The 23,920-nt window shown below is 42.6% G+C and overlaps 2 protein-coding genes across 7 annotated transcripts; one reads left to right on the plus strand and one right to left on the minus strand.

Moving 5' to 3' along the window:
- Nucleotides 1–2,703: 2,703 nt before the first annotated feature.
- Nucleotides 2,704–11,413, minus strand: LOC123991218 (DNA methyltransferase 1-associated protein 1-like). Of its 3 annotated transcripts, none has more exons than XM_046292582.1 (11): nt 11,224–11,413; nt 10,027–10,133; nt 9,730–9,821; nt 9,230–9,425; nt 8,806–8,964; nt 8,422–8,589; nt 8,117–8,302; nt 7,931–8,002; nt 6,320–6,392; nt 4,433–4,743; nt 2,704–3,415 (listed from the first exon to the last, which is right to left on the minus strand). In XM_046292582.1, the coding sequence occupies exons 1-11, from the start codon at nt 11,366–11,368 to the stop codon at nt 3,356–3,358; spliced, it is 1,569 nt and encodes a 522-aa protein (XP_046148538.1). In that variant the 5' UTR covers nt 11,369–11,413; the 3' UTR covers nt 2,704–3,355. The 3 variants fall into 3 exon arrangements, with proteins under 3 accessions (XP_046148538.1, XP_046148528.1, XP_046148548.1); XM_046292572.1 differs by having other exon boundaries at nt 9,230–9,428; XM_046292592.1 differs by lacking the exon at nt 11,224–11,413 and adding an exon at nt 10,587–10,744 and having other exon boundaries at nt 9,230–9,428.
- Nucleotides 11,414–11,522: 109 nt separating this feature from the next.
- Nucleotides 11,523–23,691, plus strand: armh1 (armadillo like helical domain containing 1). Of its 4 annotated transcripts, XM_046301560.1 has the most exons (14): nt 11,523–11,578; nt 11,887–12,049; nt 15,511–15,689; nt 15,938–16,157; nt 16,310–16,378; nt 16,471–16,637; nt 17,630–17,826; nt 18,135–18,219; nt 18,428–18,544; nt 18,820–18,892; nt 19,375–19,504; nt 20,348–20,425; nt 22,540–22,621; nt 22,774–23,691. In XM_046301560.1, exons 4-14 carry the CDS (start codon nt 15,952–15,954, stop codon nt 22,800–22,802), a joined length of 1,233 nt encoding a protein of 410 aa, XP_046157516.1. In that variant the 5' UTR covers nt 11,523–11,578; nt 11,887–12,049; nt 15,511–15,689; nt 15,938–15,951; the 3' UTR covers nt 22,803–23,691. The 4 variants fall into 4 exon arrangements, with proteins under 4 accessions (XP_046157516.1, XP_046157534.1, XP_046157525.1 ...); XM_046301578.1 differs by lacking the exon at nt 20,348–20,425; XM_046301569.1 differs by lacking the exons at nt 11,523–11,578; nt 11,887–12,049 and having other exon boundaries at nt 15,355–15,689.
- Nucleotides 23,692–23,920: the final 229 nt, after the last annotated feature.

A 23,920-nucleotide genomic window follows, 5' to 3' on the forward strand; every position in this document is an offset into this window, starting at 1 on the left:
TCTCAATCTCGTTCATCCCTATTTTTTAGGACAATTCGCCTGGTGATTTGAGAGATTAGCCCTGTAGGCTCGGCCCTAATTTATGTGTTCTCTGCCACATGGAGCTGCATAGAAAATGGTCCAGTAACAAAGGGCAATGACCAAGGACTAGTCAGCCCTTCCCCCTCTGAGGGGACAAAATGTATCTCTGTTATAGTGTTCAGAGGACTGACTATTGTGACAGACTAATGCTAAAGTATCCATGTTTGGTATCTATGTGAAACTTGTTCACTGAGGAGAACTCTGATACTATCGATATGGATGTATGATCTCTGTGGTTACTGTTCACTGAGAAGAACTCTGATGCTATCTATATGGATGTATGATCTCTGTGGTTACTGTTCACTGAGGAGAACTCTGATGCTATCTATATGGATGTATGATCTCTGTGGTTACTGTTCACTGAGAAGAACTCTGATGCTATCTCTATGGATGTATGATCTCTGTGGTTACTGTTCACTGAGAAGAACTCTGATGCTATCTATATGGATGTAAACTCAGAAAAAACAGAAATGTCCTCTCACTGTCAACTGCGTTTATTTTCAGCAAACTTAACATGTGTAAATATTTGTATGAACATAAGGTTCAACAGCTGAGACATAAACTGAACAAGTTCCACAGACATGTGACTAACAGAAATGTAATAATGTGTCCCTGAACAAAGGGGGGTGGGTCAAAATCAAAAATAACAGTCAGTATCTGGTGTGGCCACCAGCTGCATTAATTAATTACTGCAGTGCATCTCCTCCTCATGGACTACTCCAGATTTGCCAGTTCTTGCTGTGAGATGTTACCCCACTCTTCCTCCAAGGCACCTGCAAGTTCCTTGACATTTTTGGGGAGAATGGCCCTAGCCCTCACCCTCCAATCCAACAGGTCCCAGACGTGCTCAATGGGATTGAGATCCAGGCTCTTCGCTGGCCATGGTAGAACACTGACATTCCTGTCTTGCAGGAAATCACGCACAGAATGAGCAGTATGGCTGGTGGCATTGTCATGCTGGAGGGTCATGTCAGGATGAGCCTGCAGAAAGGGTACCACATGAGGGAGGAGAATGTCTTCCCAGTAACGCACAGTAACACTTTTTGCCAGTCCTTTCTGGTCCAGCGACGGTGGGTTTGTGCCCATAGGTGACGTTGTTGCCGGTGATGTCTGGTGAGGACCTGCCTTACAACAGGCATACAAGCCCTCAGTCCAGCCTCTCTCAGCCTATTGCAGAGAGTCTGAGTACTGATGGAGGGATCGTGCGTTCCTGGTACATCTCGGGCAGTTGTTGTTGCCATCCTGTACCAGTCCCAGAGGTGTGATGTTCGAATGTACCGATCCAGTGCAGGTGTTGTTACACGTGGTCTGCCTCTGCGAGGACGATTAGCTGTCCGTCGTGTCTGTCTGTAGCGCTGTCTTAGGCGTCTCACAGTACGGACATTACGGACATTGCAATTTATTCTACGTATGGGTTGTCCCGGGGATTGAACCCACTACCCTGGCGTTACAAGCGCCATGCTCTACCAACTGAGCTACAGAAGGACCACAAGGCACGTTCACGCAGATGAGCAGGGACCTTGGGCATCTTTCTTTTGGTGTTTTTCAGAGTCAGTAGAAAGGCCTCTTTAGTGTCCTAAGTTTTCATAACTGTGACCTAATTGCATATCATCTTTAAGCTGTTAGTGTCTTAATGACCATTTCACAGGTGCATGTTCATTAATTGTTTATGGTTCATTGAACAAGCATGGGAAACAGTGTTAAAACCATTTACAATGAAGATCTGGATTTGGATTTTTACAAATTATCTTTGAAAGACAGGGTCCTGAAAAAGGGCCATTTATTTTTTTACGGAGTTTATGATCTCTGTGGTTACTGTTCACTGAGGATAACTGATGTTATCTACATGTATGATCTCTGTGGTAGCTTATATCTGGACAGGGTGAACACAATTACTGTTTTGTTATCTTAGGAATTCTGTCTTATTTCATTTGGCCTCATCCCCCACACAAGCTCTTAGATGCGCTGACACCCTGTGGAGACTGGGCCTTGGTGGTCAGGTTATGCGCTGACACCCTGTGGAGATTGGGCCTTGGTGGTCAGGTTATTCTGTAAACTTGGTATTGTTTGATTGGTCAAAGGTGGTTGGTTTTGAGTTGAAAGGTTACACCTTCAGATGTTATAAATGGAATTAAATGCCTTTTGTTCTCTCTCTTACCCTGTATCCTGCCCATGGAGGAAGGTTGTATGACTCATTTGAATTTCCTAGACTTTTAGGCCTCAAGCCTAGTAAGCATCTCCTTGTTCATGCTTAACCTTAGGATCTATATTCTTGGAATGCTAGTTAATGCTATGTAACTGAAGCTTCCTAACTTGTATGTGAACACATTCATTTGATCTTGACAATTGTCAGACCAATTCTTACGTGTCTGTGTCAACTCATTGCCTAACGCTTGCTTATTTTAATGATCTTTATGGAGTCAAACATTTGAAAAGGCTAATTACTTTGTCTTATTACAAGTTGCATGTGGAGTATATACCCCCACATGTTAAATATTATTGACCACTACAGTCCTACCTTTCAGGGTAGTTTGCCTGGTGATTTTGGAGGGCTCAGACTGATTCTAGCATGAGTTACATACAGGTACTATGCTAACCGTGAGATATTAGCACACAAGACCATTTGAAAAAACAAAGATGTTTATTGAATGGGTAATGGAGCAGATTGCTTTCCTCTCTTTTCAGACAGTGAGGACAACAGTCCATCTGAGCCAGTTCAAACTCTCCCACAAGCTAAATCTTTTGACTCATCTGAGTAAGGAAGTGTCACTTTGACCGCAATGACAGGGCGAGCCGCCAACTAAGAGGTAAGACACAAAACTACAGCCCAGGTAACAAAACAGCATGATGAGAAACAAAAAGACAGTGGCCAGAGGCCCCCCCCCCCCCAATCTCAAATAGACGTTCCTCTCCCCATGGCTCAATTAGCTCACTCTGGCTATTTACAGTTTATCTGGCCTCATCTCGGCCTGGGCGAAGAGTAATGAAATGGGACGTCAGTCGTTGTCACTGTCATGATAGGCTGGGGGGGGTCCATTGGCTGTAAAGGGGATATGTTGATGTGGGGTATTATTCCTGTGTATCAGTCATATTCATGGGTGTGTGTGATGGGGGGGACGGACAAAGCTTGGTTGTTTGTTATTTGTCAGAGGGGTGGATGACTCCCCCCATCTCCAGCATTCTGTTCTGTGGGCCGCTCAACCGAGGCCAGGGTGGCTGTGACCTCATCCACTCTCCTCTTCTCCACAGTCCCATAAAACACCAGGGCTTGACGTTACGGCTTCTTCACCTTCTTGATGGACGAGGAGCTGGATGCGGATTCTCTGCGTTTACGCTGGAAAGACACAAAAAAAATGCACCAAACGCTATCAGCCGTTGGTCCAGAACATGTATAATCCTGTATAATTTCACACTAAACTATGAGAATATTAAGAACTGTGCACATTGGAACATTTTCTAAATGTATTCTCTTTGACAAGTTGTATTCAGCTACCTCCGGTTAAAACAACAGGGTTGTATTCATTAGGATACACTATCAAAACGTATTGCAACGGACAACGGAAATAGGCATTTCTTACTGGACAACTTTAGCAGGGACGCAAACTAGTGAGGGCTCAAAAAGATGCCACAAACATGCAAAACATCTCTGCTATGGAGAAATGCAGGTTGGAACTAATTAAACAACAAAGAATATGATCTACATGATCAGTCTCGGTGTGTAAAATAAAAAGTGGTTAATATGAACCCAACTCACAGCTAAAAAAATGTAAAGTAAGCAATCCAATGTTATTTGTTGCCTAGACTTTACTGAAAACGAGTCTTGAGAAAGAAACAATACACTAATAGTGCAGTTAGCCATGAAGGCCTTTATAATAGAATGCTTGTGACCACACACATCTAAATATTGCACTTGGGACAAAAACATCTTAAAGTAGCAATAGAATGAAACAAACAGGCATTCTATTTTAGCTGTATTATAGTGGCCACTATAGATATCGATTAAGAGCACAAAGCTACATGTGTGCAAGAATAACGTTCACTGAGTAAAATAAAGTAGAATCCAACCAGTAGTGATCCAACCCCCCTCTCCCCTCCCAAACTTTTGTCATCGGATCTACACGAATCACACTGGTCACCTATTTTGGATTCAAAATGGCAAATTTGGCAAAAAAAGGTGACGAGTTTGCATCCCTGGTTCAGGTAGTCCCTCACGTGTCGGTCTGTTTAATTCCATTTCAAATCATATCAACTTGTATTTGTCACATATACACCTGCCGAATACAACCTTACCGTGAAATGCTTACTTTGGTGCCTAAAGGTTTTTGTGAGCGGGGTGGGCTGAGAGACTTACTGAGTTGGGGGTGAGCGGAGCTCCCACCACATCGATGATCTGCTCCTTGGCCTCGCCCTTGATGTCGTCTGGGCCTGGCCAGGCGGGGACCTCGGGGCCTCCAGGGGTCTCTAGTCCTCCTCCTCCTGGGGGCCCGACGGGGACCCCCCCTCCTCCTCCAGCCTTCAGCAGGGCCTCGTAGCGGTGGCGTAGCATCTGTTGTTCGTACTCACAGTTACCGTGGGCCTGCTTCAGCTCATAGACCAGCACCAGGTCACTGCGCAGCTCGTTGAACATCTGGACTATCTCCTCTGTGGGCATGGGGTTCAGGTCTACACAGAGAGAGCAGTGTAGGGAAAGATGAAACACACACAGATAGGAAATATCCCACTAACCATTGTACGAGGCCCACAATGCATTGGCATTATCCAAATGGTTTGCCTTGTTTTACTTGACCTACATGGACAAATCAACTCAAATGATATTTAAGTCCAACTACCTAGTCAGAGTGCCTTGGTCTGTGTTTGCTCTATTTTTTTTCACCTTTATTTAACCAGGTAGGCCAGTTGAGAACAAGTTCTCATTTACAATTGTGACCTGGCCAAGATAAAGCAAAGCAGTGCGACACAAACACCAAAACAGAGAGTTACACATGGAATAAACAAACATGCAGTCAATAACACAATAGAAAAGTCTATATACAGTGTGTGCAAATGAGATAAGATGAGGTAAGGCAATAAATAGGTCATAGTGGCAAAATAATTACAATTTATTAATTATACACTGGAGTGATAGATGTGCAGAAAGATGATGTGTAAGTAGAGATACTGGGGTGCAAAGGAGCAATGAATAACAGTATGGGGCTGAGGTAGTTGGATGGGCTATTTACAGATGGGCTATGTACAGGTGCAGTGATCTGTGAGCTGCTCTGACAGCTGGTGGGGAGGGAGATATTTATATTGGAATGGTAGTTATGTTATTACCAGACCTGGGTTTAAATGTTACACGGAACAAAAATATAAATGCAACATGTAAAGTTTTGGTCCCACGTTTCATAAAATAAATAAAAGACTGTAGAAATGTTTTATATTCACAAATTTGTTTATATCCCTGTTAGTGAGCATTTTTCTTTGACAAGATAATCCATCCACCTTAAAGGTGTGGCTTATCAAGAAGCTGATTAAACAGCATGATCATTACACAGGTGCACCTTGTGCTGGAAGCTATAAAAGGCCACAAGTTGAGGGAGTGTGCAATTGGCATGCTGACTTTAGGAATGTCCACCAGAGCTGTGCCAGAGAATTTAAATGTTGCATTTCTCTACTATAAGCCACCTCCAACATCAGGCCTTGTGGTTAGAGCTTTGGGCCAGTAATCGAAAAGTTGCTGGATCGAATCCCCGAGCTAACAAGGTAAAAATCTGTCATTCAGGGTAGCCTAGTGGTTAGAGCGTTGGACTAGTAACCGGAAGGTTGCAAGTTCAAACCCCCGAGCTGACAAGGTACAAATCTATCGTTCTGCCCCTGAACAGGCAGTTAACCCACTGTTCCTAAGCCGTCATTGAAAATAAGAATTTGTTCTTAACTGACTTGCCTAGTTAAATAAAGTTTAAAACAAAATAATAATATCTGCCCCTGAACAAGGCAGTTAACTCACTGTTCCCCGGTAGGTCGTCATTGTAAATAAGAATTTGTTCTTAAAACTGACTTGCCTAGTTAAAAGGTTACATTTTTTTAAATTATATTTTTTAAATACTCTAATACACAGAAAATAAGTATTTCAATAACAAATAATACACATATTTGAACCCAGGTCTGGTTGTTTGTGCGAGTCAGACAGTGCCTTGGTTTGCTGTTTAACACTTATGCGGAGGAGATTATGGTAGGTATTATGCCTAACTGAACTCACCCACTTCCCTCTCTGTCAGGATCTGGTCAATGGCCTTGATCTTCTTCTGGCCTACCGAGCTCGGCAGCTTCATCTGTAAGACACACAGAAAATAATATGTTGGGGTGTATGGGGATAAACATCTTCACCTCTGGCGGTTAATTAGTCTGAAATGCACTTCAGCGTGGCTGATCAAAATGCTTTTATCTGCCCCAGTTTGACAGATTACCTGTGGAGCACTACAATCCACTCCTTTACCCACAATGCATTTTACATAGAGAGCAGCATCTCTCCATTAGTCATGGAGATGAATAAGCCCCCTCTGCTACATCCTACAGATATTAGCGTGCCACTAATGGCATAAATCATGGTTTTGCTGATGAGAGCAAGGGAAAGGTCCCAAATGGCCCCCTATTCACTAGGGATGGGAATTGCCACAGACTTCACAATACGATATTATCACGGTACTTAGGTGCTGATACGATATGTATTGCGATTTGATAGCATGATTTTATTGTGATTCGAGGTTCCAAATATATTGCTCTCTATATGTCTGCTGCAGAGAGACAAGAAAGGGCATGAGAAACTGTGTTTATCAGTCATGGAAATAAAAGTGCTGAAAACATGTTGGCTCACTATTTAAAAAGAAGATGAGAACAAACTATAGGATGAAGTTTTGGTGCAGGTACAGCCGACTCATGCTAGCTAACACTACCTATCAAAAAATCTAAAACGTATTTATATTATCCAAAAATAATATTGCGATATTACTTTTTAGTAGTGCACTACACAGGGAATAGGGTGCCATTTGGGACAGAGCCAGGTCTAACATGCTCCATCCACTATGAGCATACAGCACATGCTGCAGTATGATACCATACTAGACAAGTAAATTATCCTTTTAAAATAGAGCGTTAGTGGAGTTTCATTTGAAACACCATTTGAGTTTTTTGGAGAGTTCTTTACGGTGTTTCAAATGGGAGTTCTTTACTGTGTTTTAACAGGAGTTCTTTACGGTGTTTTAACGAGAGTTCTTTATGGTGTTTTAACAAGAGTTCTTTATGGTGTTTTAACGAGAGTTCTTTATGGTGTTTTAACGAGAGTTCTTTATGGTGTTTTAACGAGAGTTCTTTATGGTGTTTTAACGAGAGTTCTTTATGGTGTTTTAACGAGAGTTCTTTATGGTGTTTTAACGAGAGTTCTTTATGGTGTTTTAACGAGAGTTCTTTACGGTGTTTTAATGAGAGTTCTTTACGGTGTTTTAATGGGAGTTCTTTACAGTGTTTTAATGGGAGTTCTTTATGGTGTTTTAACGGGAGTTCTTTATGGTGTTTTAACGGGAGTTCTTTATGGTGTTTTAACGGGAGTTCTTTATGGTGTTTTAACGGGAGTTCTTTATGGTGTTTTAACGAGAGTTCTTTATGGTGTTTTAATGAGAGTTCTTTATGGTGTTTTAATGAGAGTTCTTTATGGTGTTTATGGAGTTTCAATGAAAATGCATTATATTGGTCTTTGAGAGGGAAGCTAAGGTCCTATGGTGATATTTGGAGGGGGAACAATCTAAGCAAATCAATATACTATTCCTATACAGATCATTTGTGACTGATCATTTTAGTGCATGGCCATGCTTACCCTCTGGCTGCGCAGCGTGACTCCAGCTGATTTGAAGTCGGGGAATTTGATGCCTGCCGTCTCAGGAACAGTCTGTTGTGGACAGACAGGGAGAGAGTAGAGAGGTGAGCACAGAGACAAGACAAACAAGCAGGGTGGCATCAGGTTCCTTATTAAGCGATTGGGCGAATGGGAGTGTTTGTATACCGGTTTCTCCATCTCTCGTTTCAGCGGGAGCTTCTTCTTGGTAGCCTTGCGCTCGGCACGTCTCATCTCTGTGTTGGTGTCTGCTGCTGTGATGAGCTTCTGCAGGTCCTGGGCCTTCTTCTCACGATCCTTCTTCCTGCTCTCCATCTTCCTTAGCTCCTGCATCAGATACTCCTCTTCTGCCACCTTCAGGGCAAAACGGGTAAGTGCAACATGAGCGGGGGATTAAGACAACTATTATCTTGGACGACCATTTCAACCTTCAACACTAACAGTGGAATTGTCTTTGGGGAAGTGCTGCTAACCTGATCAGGCGTGCGGTTGAATAATCTCTCCAGCTGCTCTTTCCTGCGCCTCTCGTGACCCGCATCAAATACGTACATCTTGGGCTCTGTCCCTGTTGCAGCGCGGACCTTGGTCAGCTTACCGCAAATGTTGTAGTAACGTTCCTTCAGGTCCTCCGTTGACCGTTTCTGAAAGTAAAAATACAGAAATGTTACAGGCAGGTACAATTATCATGGGAAAACATATTTCACGATGCAACACATTCAAATATTTACCTAAAAACAAAAAAAAATATTCTAAATGTTTTGAAATACTTGAATCCTTCTTTTCTGTATTGTGATTTGTGGATTCAAATTCTGTATTTAAAATGTGTGTGTAATGTCAGTCATAGATAGCCTCCTCACTCTGTATTGCTGATGGTCGTAGCGGTCGTGGACGACGATGAAGCGCAGGTCAAAGCGCTTGCACAGGTCAAACAGGTGGTCCGTCTCCGCCTTGGTCCAGCCGTCATCATGGAGATACATCTGGTACTCCTGCTCCGAGTACACTGGCACCTGCACTGCCTAGGGAGGAGGAGACGGAGAGAGATTTTTGCATTTGCTTTGGCAATAAAGCCCCTTTGAATTGAAAGAGAGGGAGATGGGTGGTCACAGGGAGGGAGAGAGATGGAGAGAGCGAAGGGATATGGAGTGAGGGAAGTAGAGAGATGGAGAGAGATGGAGTGCGAGGGAGGTGGAGGGGGAGAGATGTGTGAGACCGACAGTGATGAAGTGAACAATAAAGAGATAAAAACAATGAGAGACAGCGGAGAGAAACCCCTCTCCTTACCTTGTTGAAGCGGGCGAAGGGGTAGTCCTTGCCTTCCTCTGCCATGCGTCTCCAGTGGTGGAAGACGGCTCCGTCTCGGCGGGCTGGGTTGGTGAAGGGCATCCATTTCCAGGGTCGCACCCGCTTACAGCCCAACTTGGCCTTCACTGTCCGGTAGCCCTGAGTAGTGTCACTGGGCAGCAGGGGGGGAGCATCTCTGCTGAGAGACAGGTGGTGGTCAGAATACTAATTCAGTGACACACCCTATTAAACGCAACAATACAGAAATTAAATCACAAGTAAATAGCATTTTATGAGAGATCAGTGTTCATGTAAATCTAATTGTATTGGTCACATACACATATTTAGTAGATGTTATTGTGGATGTAACGAAATGCTTGTATTCCTAGCTCCAACAGCGCAGAAGTATCTAACAACTCAAAAGTAAAAGAATGGAGTATGTTCAGCCCAAGAGGCAGGGCAGCCAGACAGAGGGAGTTTGGGTCAAACAGGGTTCCTACTTCTTGTCTGAGTAGAGCAAGGCGTACACCTCTCTGTGCATCCCCTCTGGTCTCTTGAAGGTCAACGTTTCAGTTGTTTTCTTGGCCTTTTTCTGTAATGGGGGGGATTAAGGTTGAGTGCAGATCGTCAACTGTGCAATTTAGATGTAAACGATAGACTGTCAGTTGATAGACTTGTGCCAATGAAACTCAACAATGGACAGTTGGGACACAGTAAGTTGTTCCACACAAGCCACTCTCACACACCATCAAAAGAGAGGTCCTCGGCAGGTTGTGACCAGAGGACATCATTCTTACCTTCTCGGAGTTGATGAAATCCTTCTTACTGATCGGCCCATCATTGTCCCCCCCGGCCAACTCCAGAATATCTCTCACATCGGCACCAGCTGCCATGATGACGTGTGCTGTAAAGAATAGTTACTCTGTATTTGTATTCTGTCATTGTGTGTCAAATGTATATGTCATCACCTGATAGCTCACCTAACTATCAAGTTACTTACCAAACGTTATTGGCTAGACATGGCAAACGGAGCTAGCAAGCAATGTAGTTAAGCTAATCTCTCCTAGTTAGCTAGGCTACTACTCGGTCTTTGCAGGAAACCAACGTTAGCATTCTATACTTTATTGATTAATAATTAAGTTAACATATGTATTAAGTGTATTCAAAGAGGATACTTGAATTTTGTGTCGATAATTTAGCTAGTAAATTAATGCGTCGCTCACGTTGACTAGTTAACGTTAGCTTTCAAGCAAATATGTTCAGCTAGCCGGCTTTGGCAAACGTTGCCGCGCTAAACCCCAGCAGACATAGCTAGTTATGAAATAGTTCATTTTCAACGTAACGTTTTACCGTTTACCTTTTTGGTGAATCCAAGTGTCTATTTTTGTCCTTTTAAAGCAAATATTCTGTGAAAGTATAAAAATTGGCTAGCTAGCTAACCGGCTAACAACAAGCTATAATCAACAAGCTTGCGTTCAGCGGAAACCGGAAGTAATTCTTCTTCGCCAGTAAAGCCCCTTCTGTAATAAGTTTGTCGCCACTTACTGATGCGGAGGGGGTGAACTTGGAACTAAATTATTTACCCACAAAAAAAACGTATTTATTTATTTCACCTTTGTTTAACCAGGTAAGCCAGTTGAGAACAAGTTCTTATTTACAACTGCGACCAAGCCAAGATAAAGCAAAGCAGTGCAACACAAACAACAACATAGAGTTACACATGGAATAAACGAACGTACAGTCAATAACACAATATAAAAGTATATATACAGTGTGTGCAAATGAAGTAAGATTAGGGAGGTAGGGTAATAAATAATAATAATAATAAAATAATTACAATTTACCAAATAAACAATGGAGTGATAGATGTGCAGATAAATCATTGATAAATGATATGACACAACTTGTGCCATATGTTGTCATATATAAGACATGAATACATGTACAGAAGAAACATGTTGACTGTTTCCTTAAAATCATTATTACAGTGTTACCAGAGACTCTGAGTTTGAGCCCAGGCTCTGTTGCAGCCGGCCGGGACCGGGAGGCCCATGGGGCGGCGCCCAATTGGCCCAGCGTCGTCTGGGTTTGGGAGGGTTTGACCGGAAGGGATATCCTCGTCTCATCGCGCACTTGCATCTCATGTGGCGGGCCGGGCGCAGTGCGCGATGACCAGGTCGCTAGGTGTACGGTACTTCCTGGTTGGATGCGCGCTGTGTTAAGAAGTTGTTTCGGAGGACGCATGGCTCTCGAACTTCGCCTCTCCCGACTCCGTACGGGAGTTGCAGCGATGAGACAAGACAGTAACTACTAACAATTGGATACCACAAAATTGGGGAGAAAAAGGGGGTAAAAAAAATATATATATATAAAAATATAATTATTAAAAATAAGTTTATTATTGTTCTGAACATGCCCCACATTTTCCAAATTACACTGAAATTGGAATGATACGGTGTCTCCTGGAAGATACATTCAGAAAATGATTGGATGGGTTAACAACAAAGATTACATACAATTAACATTTTAAGTGAATTGCTTTCTTATACTTAAATACAGAGGAATTCAACACAAAAAACACTTTTTTTGGTAACCTGTCCACTCTATTTTCTCATCTTCCTCATCCTCTACTTCCTGTTCATTCTGCTTGATCTCAGAGGTGTACTCAGACTGAACCACCACACGGTAAGAGAACTGGTCTGAGTAGCACTGGTAGGCCTGGACCACACTACTATTGACTGGGATTTTGACTCAGCCAACAGTGAAATCCTGGACATGGAATCTATACTCCCCTTCACACATCAGGACAACCTTGTTGAGGTAACGGATGCCATCCTGGTATTCTTTGGGCAGCTTCCTGTTATTCTGGGCAGTTTGCGAGACCATTGGCAGCGTTGCACAGTGGAAATAGTTGTTTGAGCATTCATGGTTGTGGATATACACGCTGGTATGCCAGTTTAGCTTTTTAAACAGGGCAAAATAAGCACTGTTGTGCACAGGGGTGTTGAAGGAGGCTCTGAGTCATGGCTTGCCAGTGTAGATCCTGGGTGTGTATTCCACTTTTTTATGGAGGAGGTTCCCAAGCAGCATCCGGAAGGGCAGCGCATTGAACTGAACAGCCTGCAACATGCCGGCATCATACAACTCTAGTTGGTCCATGTACAGTTTAGACTTAGCTTTGAAGTTGAAAAGATTTTAAGCCGCGATCATGGGAAAAGGGATGCATTCCAAAAGGGCCACCCGGGCTTCGTGGGTGGATGAGTTACCCTGATCCAACACCCAGTCCCCCAAACCTTTTAGCAAGAAGGCCTCCTCTGGCACTACCACATATGAACGGGCCAGAAGGGTCTTTACTGTGCCCAGGCCAAGACCAGTCCAGGCTGGGGAATGGCTCAGTGACTTACAGCTCCAGGCAAGGTAGCGCAGACAGGTTTCCTGCAGAACTGGGTCGCCTGTACAGACGGAGTGCTCGTACAGAGAGGTCTGGAAGGAGGAATCCTCTGGGAGCAGTCAGGTGAAGAGCCTCCCTGCCGCCTCCTGGAGCTGCGTCAGACTCCAGTGGGACACCATCTTGTGGATGCACTGGGCAGAGGATGAGGTGATGTTGATTTGCCTTGTGTACAAAGATACCTGGGGAAGAAGGAGACACAAGATACATGGATTCTCTGCCATGACACGGCTTTGACGAAGAAAGGGTGGATGTAATAGCAGGCTAACTAGGATAACGTTTGTAATGTAAAGCATGTTGGTCTCACCTTACCTTAGGAAGTTGGTGAAATGAGGGCGGCAGTTGAGTCTAACGTCTAGGTTGAAGTTAATGAAGTTCTCCTCCTTTGTGACGTTTAAGATGGACGCCTCTGGATCGAGAGACGATCAGCTTGTGAACACAGATGTTTTCCACAGTGCTGTTTGCGACCCGACCCGCACCATGATGTCAAAGTCACAGTCGCGTCCACTTTCAAACAGCCCCCCCCCCCATGTGGTTAGCAAGGTCTGTGTTGTGGTCCAGGGTGTAGACACGGCTGATATTCTGAGCAGATTCAGATCAAATAAAAAAATATTGGTCAATCACATCATATATTGATCAAGCACATCATATTTTGAAAAGCACAAACAGTATATAAACAAAATATCAGAAATTGATCATACATTTTCTTCCAATCTAAAAGAACGATTAATTGTAAACTGGTGGAGGCTGCTTAGGGGAGGACAGCTCATAATAGTGACCGGAATGGAATGGTATCAAACATGGTTTTAATGTGTTTGATACCACTCCATTCCAGCCATTATTATGAGCAGTCCTCCCCTCAGCAGCCTCCACTGTTGTAAACTGAGCACCTCCTTGAGCATGTACTGTAACAGTCGTCTATACTAGCATTCCAAAGTGAGCCATGGACCAAACATTTCTGCTGTTTCAATTTTCATTAAGTGCATTTCAATTATACTGTGTCTGGTCTTTATGTTTTTGTGGATGAGTCTTTGTGGTCATTGGTCAGTCTTACCTCTCTCACAGACCACACCTCAGTCTGTTGGCAGTCAGTGCCCCCCCCCCCAGCCTTTGAAGAGACCGTGGGACAGGTCTTGCCCTGTCCCATCACAGTTTAGAGCCTGTGTCCAGATTACAGATGGGTCATGGGTCAATAAAAACACACAGGGAAGGTGTGATATTCTGTACCTATGCAAAGATCCACAAGGGGCTAGTTTCCCGGACACAGATCAAGCCTTCATTGAATCAAAACTGCGATGAGTGGATACAAGAGAGGTTATACAGATCCAACCTAACTTGTCTGTATATTCCAGCCACCACGGAAGTAAGAGCACTAGGTTAGTTGAGATGGCAACACACCACCTGTGCCTCAATAATGTCAGAGTTGTCTTCACACACGGTCCCCCACTGTCCATTATAGTAGAACTCCACACAGCCTTCAGAGGACAGCTTACACCCCACCAGCCTCATGGTCCCATTCTGTAACTAATAGCGAGAAATAGTAATGGTGTCTTTTTATAGGCACTAAACTCCACCATGGTTGTTCTATGAGATAATCTTCATCAATTGACTTGTTGATTTGTTAAGCATTTATGTCATTTAAAAGAATGCTTCATAATTCATCAAGGTCATGTTAACTGACTGATATTATATACTCTCTTTTTTTCTACTGTGTTATTGACTTGTTAATTGTTTACTCCATGTGTAACTCTTTGTTGTCTGTTCACACTGCTATGCTTTATCTTGGCCAGGTCACAGTTGCAAATAAGAACTTGTTCTCAACTAGCCTACGTGGTTAAATAAAGGTGAAATAAATATAAATAAATAAATCTCATAGAACAAAATGTATAAGTTCTGCTAAGTCTGTGTTAACCTCAGACCTTATTTTTAGCATTTATCCCCAAACACTATTCTTTCCCCAAAGGAATGGCTGAACGAACCAGAGGAAACTCATTTCTGTTTTTTATGACTGCAAGCTGGCGAGCTCTATAGTTCCCCAAAAGCAGTGATAAATCAGTCCCCCGGTACCAGTTAACCAACTAAACAGTCCTTCAGGATCGCATGATCTTGGCCGAAAGGGTACAGATCACAAAAGGGTACAAATAACAACAAAATGATCAATAAGTTAGAAGGATAATAATAAACAAGCATACAATTGTCTACTCTAAACTTCAAAGCTAAGTCTAAACTGTACATGCCAATTTATCTTGGCCCTATCACCTATCAGTGGCGCAGCGGTCTAAGGCACTGCATCTGAGTGCTAGAGGTGTCACTACAGACACCTGGTTTGATTCCAGGCTGTATCACACCCAGACGTGATTGGGCGGCGCAAAACTGGCCCAGTATCGGCCGGGTTTGGCCGGTATAGGCCGTCATTGTAAATAAGAATTTGTTTTTAACTGACTTGCCTAGTTAAATAAAGATTAAAATAAAAACAAATAAAACATCAGCTGATTTCAGTCATTGTATGGTCATGGCTAGAAAACATATAGCTTTTGTCAAATTAATGCCAAAAGTTAACATTTTAGCTAACCCTTTTCCCAACCTTAACCTCATTTTCCTAACCTGTTATGTTAGTTCTTCTAACCTACTAAGTAACCTTTCCTAACCTTTTACAAAGAGTCAAATCTGACAAAACCTGTATACCATCTAGTTAAAACCTCAGTGGCTGTGGAATGAATGCATTGTTGGCAGTTAATTATAAAAATGTTTGCAATCATTCGTCTAAAACTGTCTGGCTAGCTTAGCTAACAAACATACAGTGCAGATAATATTCAAATTCATTGTTTTACAGGACATCTTCTGACAGTACTAGCAAACCACAGTTGACCAATTCCCTCCCCAAAAAGGCGAACTTTTTTCTAGTTCTATGGTACACTGTACCAGGTGGGAGGAGGCAACGCTGCTAAGCAACACACAACTCGAGACAGCTGTGATTTCCAGCTTGTCGTTTTGGCAGTATACTAACAGCAGGTAATCGATTATTTTCAACAAAGCAATTCACGTTTCAATGTAGGCGTACTTATGTGCGACTCACTCGATAGCATGCCTTGCTAGTTATGCATTTGGTTCAAACGTCTAAAAGCAGGCTTTTAGCTAGCCTACTGTACAGTAGCTAGAATAGTTAGGTATTGTTATTAAAAGGCTAGTTAGGTCATCCAGCTAACTAGCTAGCTACTTTTTCCACATTAAAGCTCTGCTTTGTACTCTCTGTTTGACAGTGTCAAAAGCAGTAATGTCCACAAGCAAGGAACAAGCAGCTATCAGTAAAGTTCTGAGTTTCCTTCAAGAGTGGGATCATGGCAACAAGACGGTGCGCAGCCGCATGCTGACCGTGTTTGTGACTCAAAACACTGGAAAGACTTGTCCTGAGTTAGAACTGGAATTCGCACAGGTTGCCAGTCTCTTTCTGGCTCGGCTCACCGCCTGGATGAGGCTGACGTATCCTTGCATAATGCATTTGATGTGGTTAGATAACCAGTCCAGTGCTATGGTGTCATTTATATCCACATACAAAGGCAGCATGTTTGGAGAAGGTGATGCAAAACAAATGTGGTGTATTTTGTCATTTTCATTTACTCAGGCGCATTCAGCTACATGTTCGGAACATGCTTAGGTCTTCAACTGAAAGCAGTTGGAGTGTTCCTCTCTGCAGCTAGCAAGTGAGTGGAAAAACATTGTCTGAATTTGTATAGCTAACACATTAATCTCTTGCACCATAAGGTTTAGTCACGTACCCTTGATCTTTCCACAGTCATCGTTATCTCATAGAGTTCCTGGAGGTTGGAGGGGTCCTAACCCTCCTGGAGATCTTAGGTCAGAAACAGACCAAGGAGGAGGACAAGGCAGAGGCCATTCGGCTGCTTCAGATAGTCTCCAACGCTGGACGCAAGTACAAAGAGCTAATCTGCGAAAGCTATGGTAAACAACTCACCAAACTATCTCTATGATACATACCGTGTTTTTAGTATGCAGTTGGACTGTTAAAGTTCAAATTTAAATGATCTATGTAGGGAGAAATGATTCGCTGTTATTGCTCCAAAATGTGTTGAGTTTTTCAGTCTATGATTAAAGACTGATTGGCAAATAATAATAATAATGAATTTAATTTGTAAAGCGCTTTTCTCAAACTCACGGCGCAAAAAAATACAAACAAATAATAATACCAAAAAATCCAAAACACAGAACTTAGAACATAGACATCCATCAAAGCTATATATATATAGGTGTCGCCAGATCCGGAGGACGTGAGAATCGAATTAGCAGAGGTCCTTGAAAGCGTTTCTGAACAGCACGGTCTTGAGCTGTTTCTTAACCTTTTACTGCATTGGGCTAAATCAGGGTAGTTTTAAACTAATCTACTTTGAAACCAAAGTATACACCTCACACACAGTGGTATAAATGGTATACATTTCAACTCTATGGTACAGCTGTCTTATTTTTTTGTTTTTGTTGTTGCATCTCAATATTACACTTTATATACATAATAATAATAATATATGCCATTTAGCAGACGCTTTTATCCAAAGCGACTTAGTCATCACAGAAGACTGAAATATTACAAAACTGTTTGACATAGAAACAGCAGATTTTTGGATGTTAAAAAAGTGATGTTTATTAATGATGAAATATTGAGAAATACACCCATAAGTCCAGTAGTCATTTGACTACAGGAAAGGGCTACAGGAGGACAGAGATTCTGCAGCCCTAATAGTGTCTGGAAGTGTGTTCAACAGCCATGGAGCCGCGCAACAAAGTCCTGTCACCCCCTAGTTTTTAGTCAGCTGCGGGGCTGCTGACGGGAGAAGGACCTAGAGGAGTGAAGGGTGTGTGTTGTTGATTGGTTAATGTTGCTTGATTGGTTCTCAGACCATATCACTGTGTCCACTGTTTCCTGTCCACGTGGCTTGCAGGTGTGAGAGCCATTGCAGAGTGTCTGGCCAAGTCCAAGACAGAGGGGACCCAAGAGACAGCACGGGCCCTGTTGGAGTCCCTGGCCCATGGAAACCCCAAATACCAGAACCAGGTGTACAGAGGTCTGATTGCCCTGCTGACCTGTATCTCGCCCAAGGCCCAGCAACTGGTCTTGCAGACCCTCCGCATAGTACAAGTATAACAACACACAGGCAGTCACACACGCTTGCTGACACACAGGCATGCATTCAAGTGCACTTACACACACACACACACACACACACACACACACACACACACACACACACACACACACACACACACACACACACACACACACACACACACACACACACACACACACACACACACATGGGTTCAACTAACATGGGACACAACAGCTGAAAATCCAGCTGTGTGTGACCTTGTCATACACACCTGACTGCTGTGGCTTGAGTGTATTTATGAAGGTAAATGATTGGATATAATTCTGACCCCTAACAGGACATAGTGAAGGAAGCCCACCCCAGCATCGTGGGACCTCTATTGAATTTGTTGAGGTCCCTGCATTTGGAGGTGCAATATGAGGGTAAGTAATAGCTAGGTGTGCGTGTCAACTCTCAGCTATCCAGACAGCCTGTTCTACATGTATTTCAAATACAGATCTCTTCCATTGACATCTTCAACATCTGCTTGTACTTCACGCTGTAGTATCTGATTCCTATAGTATGCAGTATTATTTTATCATCTCTTTTGTAATTATTGTGTTGTCTATATCCCCCCTCTCTCTCTCCCAGCTATCGAGCTGATCACAGATCTCAGGCAGTATGAGGTCAGACCGGCGCTGCTCACAGGTCTCGTAGATCTGCTCAAACCGGCTATGGCTGGAGTGCAGACATACAAGATCCTGGAAGGTCTCACATCTTCTCCTTATTGGTTCCCCAGTAAATGAGAGGCAAAGTCATTGTGCATCTAGTCATTGTGTAGTTCTCATTGCAACCCACTAAGAGCAACCCTATAGGACTACAGTTCTAACAGTCCATTTTTTTCACACACAAGATGTGATATTGCATACGTCTTTTTACATAGTCATCATGCCTGAAGCAATGTAGACCTCCTTTCAGCAAAGAGTTTTTGTCTCAATAAAACACTTGAACTGTTATTGATGTATTGATGTCCATTCCATCAGACCCAGAAATGACCAAGATGACTGAATCCCTGCCAGTGTATGTCCAACAAGCTGCGGCAGCCAAAGCTTTAAGGTGAAGTCAGAACCCTTATGTATGGGTATCCCTTAGAAATGTCATTCTGACATGGTCTGTGAATTTGCCACAAACTGTCTGAAACTGAAAACTGAAGTTAAATGTTGTATATTAGTAGTATCAGCGGCTAATCTGATTTATTTGTCACTCACTTGTTAACTTAGAAGCGATTTGCTTTTTATTTTATATTGCCACTCAGCCCATATTTAGTACTTTAAATGTAATGACATACAGATCAGTACAATTCAGGCTGTATCACAACCGGCCATGATTGGGAGTCCCATAGGGCGGCGCACAATTGGCCCAGTGTCGGCAGAGTTTGGCCGGTGTCGCCCGTCATTGTAAATAAGAATTTGTTCTTACCTGACTTGCCTGGTTTAAAAAAAAAAAAAAAATGTTTTTATGAAATGTGTATTAGCCTGTAACAGTAATGTTCATGATCATAATATACCAATGCTGACTGTTTTGACTACGTGCTGAAGGTTGCTTGCTCAGGGGAGTCAGGAGCTGTCCCAGGAACTGCTTCCTCTCAGAGTGGTGCACCACTTGATGTATGCTATGGGAAACCAGGAGCATGCTGACGCCCAGAGACAAGCCAGCCTGGCGCTGGAGGTAAATCAAATCGAATCAAATAAGTACACACCAGAGTTGGGGAATTGATGGCAGTCAATTCAGGAAGTGATTTGAATAAAACATGGAACAGCTTTTGAAATAAATCTATTCTACTTTTCAGTTTATTAAGAAGTCATTGAAAAAAGTTGTTTTTTTTCAATATTGAATTGAAATTTCAGTTTACTTCCTGAATTGACCCAAACCTCACACACACACACACACACACACACACACACACACACACACACACACACACACACACACACACACACACACACACACACACACACACACACACACACACACACACACACACACACACACACACACACACACACACACACACACACACACACACACACACACAGTAGAAAAGAAATGCATTCATCTAGAATGCATTTGCACATCTATCACAGTTGTGATAGTTTTTAATTTTGTAGATTCCAAAGACAACAAAATCTCTCACACAGACATTCTGTATACTACCCTGTATATCAATACAGAGTAGATACTACCCTGTATATCGGTACAGAGTAGATACCACCCTGTGTAGCGGTACAGAGTAGATACCACCCTGTGTAGCGGTACAGAGTAGATACCACCCTGTGTAGCGGTACAGAGTAGATACCACCCTGTGTAGCGGTACAGAGTAGATACCACCCTGTGTAGCGGTACAGAGTAGATACTACCCTGTGTAGGGGTACAGAGTAGATACTACCCTGTGTAGCGGTACAGAGTAGATACTACCCTGTGTAGCGGTACAGAGTAGATACTACCCTGTGTAGCGGTACAGAGTAGAATGTAGTCACTCAAGCCAAGTCTTATCTCTGCCTTTGTCTTTAGCATTTTGTCCGTACATACCCAGTGGTGGAGGAGCATGTACGCAGAACCATGGGTATCAATCTGTTTGCAGCCTTCATGGTGAGCTGAAATCTATTTTGTATGTAAGAGTATGCATCTACACTGAACCAAAATATAAACACAACATGCTACAATTTCAAAGATTTTACTGAGTTACAGTTTATATAAGGACACCATTCAATTGAAATAAATTCATTAGGCCCTAATCTATGGATTTCACATGACTGGGAATACAGATAAGCATCTGTTGGTCACAGATACCTTAAAGGTATGGGCGTTGATCAGAAAACCAGTCAGTATCTGGTGTGACCATTTGCTTCATGCAGCGCAACACATCTACTTCACAGAGTTGATCAGGGTGTTGATTGTGACCTGTGGAATGTTGTCCCATTCCTCTTCAATGGCTGTGTGAAGTTGCTTGATATTGGCGTTAAGACTGGAACACTCTGTCGTACACATTGATCCAGAGCATTCCAAACATGCTCAATGACAAATGATTGGCTGAGAGAAATTGGTGATAAAAAGATTGGGGGGGCTGTTTTGTTAGACTTCAGTGCGGCTTTTGACATTATTGATCATAGTCTGTTGCTGGAAAAAAAACTTTTCATGTGTTATGGCTTTAGACCCCCTGCTATAATGTGGATAAAGAGTTACCTGTCTAACAGAACACAGAGGGTGTTCTTTAATGGAAGCCTCTCCAACAAAATCCAGGTAGAACCAGAAATTCCCCATGGCAGCTGTATAGGCCCATCCGTGAACAGCATTCTTCTCCAGCATGCCATTGGCCATTGAATGAGTATTTTCCCACTGAATTAGTTTACGACGCCTAACTGCAGTCAGGTCAAGACCCTGGTGAGGACGACGAGCACGCAAATGAGCTTCCCTGAGACAGAAACCCTCAGTTTCATCAGCTGTCCGGGTGGCTGGTCTCAGATGATCTCGCAGGTAAAGAAGCCAGATGTGGAAGTCCTGGGCTGGTGTGGTTACACATGGTTTACCTGTCTAGTTTTGATTTACATTTAATTGGTTGTCAACTAACGGGAATTCGACATGAAATCAACAAAACATGTCACAATGTCATTGGATTAAGGTTAGAAGTTTGCTGAAAAAAAGACAAGGCTCTTATGTTGATGACTTTTTGCAAATTCAATCAGTTTCCCACGTTGATCCAATGTCATCACTTTGATTTTTGGGGGGGTTTAAATTATGTGGAAATAATGCTGATTCAACCAGTTTTGCCCAGTGGGTGCACACCTGACACACAGCAGACTCAGGGACATCCATACTTTTGAAAGTTATGCCTGTCTCGAACAGACCTGCCATAAGTGAATGCTTCCATACTGACACGACTCACGTGATCCACAGCAGAGGGAGGGCTGTGACATGCTGGTCTGGACAGAAGGCCGTTTTAAATGCAGTGTTCGCTCAGAGTTGTCCTTATTTCTGCTGAGTTTTGATTGATTCTCTCAAATGTGTTTTCTTTCCTGGGGGGTTGAGATTAGGACTCACGTTTTTTGGATTTGAAAATCCAACAGTTGTATTGAAAGGGGGTGGCACTCTGGGGCTGTGTGTGGTCGTCCTTGTTGGTTTGAGTGAGAAAGACACAGAGCAGAACCAATCAGTAAAAAAGCACATCCCATGCATTATCGACGCATTGTGCCGAGTCTCGACAACATCAAAATAGCCTTTATAGACTCAGAAGTCAGGAGTACTTTGAGTTAGGTGTTAGCCAGACTAAATGGCACTGGCTAGAGTGGCAAACTGGTCTGAGCAAGGATGTGTATAAACCCTGGACTGTTGATGCTATGTATTGGCTATTGAGAGGCTTTGAAACCACGGGTCGGCCATATTGGCACATTCCAGTGAAGGCACAGTCATCCATAGGAATGAATGGAATTCTACAGTAATTAATAAATTAATAATTGAGGTATGCACTAAGGTATCTGTAATAGAAATGTGGCAAAAACGAATGTAGACATTAATAAATACATTTCTATAGCTTTCAAAATATTTTTTTTACAACGGTGGGGGCGTGCCAAGGTGGTGGCAGGGTGTATATATGTATATGAATCATTTGGGTCGGAGTCTTCACTTTTTTTTTTTTAGATTACAATGCATTCAAATTACTTTTATAAAAAAAAGAATGTTTTGTTTGTTTCTCTACAATTTTTTAGCACAAACCTGAGACTTTCTACATGACGATGGCTGAAATTCAAGCAGATATCCTGCTATCAAATAAAGTCAACATTTCGGAAGGTAATTGTATGAGACTTTCCCTTCAGTTTTGTAATATTTGTGTAAGTAAACGTGTATCCCTAAGCCTCACATCATTAATAATAATAATAGTTTATTTAACTTTTATATTACTGTAACTTTCCATTACAAAATAGAAATCTTTTTATTTACAGTTCTGGAGCACCAGAGCTCAGAAGACTGAACCAGACAAAGTACAGGCATGCCATTTTGTATAAAAGTAGTTTACACTTTATTTTCATGTTACAGTCAAATAAATCAATAAAAATAACAAAAAGTATTCAGCCCATATTATTGTTTTTTAACCGATTTGCTTAGCAACTGTAACCATGAGAAATGCCTTTCAAATGAAGACAATAAGTGGTTTAGCCTGGGTACCAGTGTTTATAGCTAATACTCCACTTCTTGCTTGCACTGCTGTCATTTGCCAAAGAGACTTGTCTTTTTCAAATATGAACATTCTATCATAAATGAGCTCAAGGAGATAAGGATTTGGTCCTGATTCCATACTGTTCAGTGCTATCCGGAATCATTTGGACATCCCTACCCTAAACCTTAACTCCTACCATAACCTAACCTTTACCTTAATCATTTTAAATGTACATTTGGGGTGTGTTTGTAAATGAAATCTGGAGTGCCAGAGTGCGCACAGCGCGTTTGTAAATGAAATCTGGAGTGCCAGAGTGCGCTCAGCGCGTTTGTAAATGTAATCTGGAGTGCCAGAGTGCGCTCAGCGCGTTTGTAAATGAAATCTGGAGTGCCAGAGTGCGCTCGGCGCGTTTGTAAATGAAACCTGGAGTGCCAGAGTGCGCTCGGCTCGTTTGTAAATGAAATCTGGAGTGCCAGAGTGCGCTCAGCGCGTTTGTAAATGAAATCTGGAGTGCCAGAGTGTGCTCGGCGCGTTTGTAAATGAAAACCGGAGTGCCAGAGTGCGTTTGTAAATGAAATCTGTAAAGTCAGAGCGCTGTCAAGCGGTTCTGGAGTGCCAAGTCTAAGACAAAAAGGCTTCTTAACAGTTTTTACCCCCAAACCACAAGACTAATAATAATAAAATGGCTACCCGGACTATTTGTATTGTGCCCCCCCCCCCTCTTTTACGCTGCTGCTGCTCTCTGTTTATCATATATGCATAGTCACTTTAACTATACATTCATGTACATACTACCTCAATTGGCCCGACTAACCAGTGTCTGTATATAGCCTCACTACTTTATATAGCCTGTCTTTTTACTGTTGTTTTATTTATTTACTTACCTATTGTTCACCTACTACTTTTTTTGCACTATTGGTTAGAACCTGTAA

This window comes from Oncorhynchus gorbuscha, linkage group LG02 (genome assembly GCF_021184085.1).
Source record: "Oncorhynchus gorbuscha isolate QuinsamMale2020 ecotype Even-year linkage group LG02, OgorEven_v1.0, whole genome shotgun sequence".
Classification (NCBI taxonomy): Eukaryota; Metazoa; Chordata; class Actinopteri; order Salmoniformes; family Salmonidae; genus Oncorhynchus; species Oncorhynchus gorbuscha.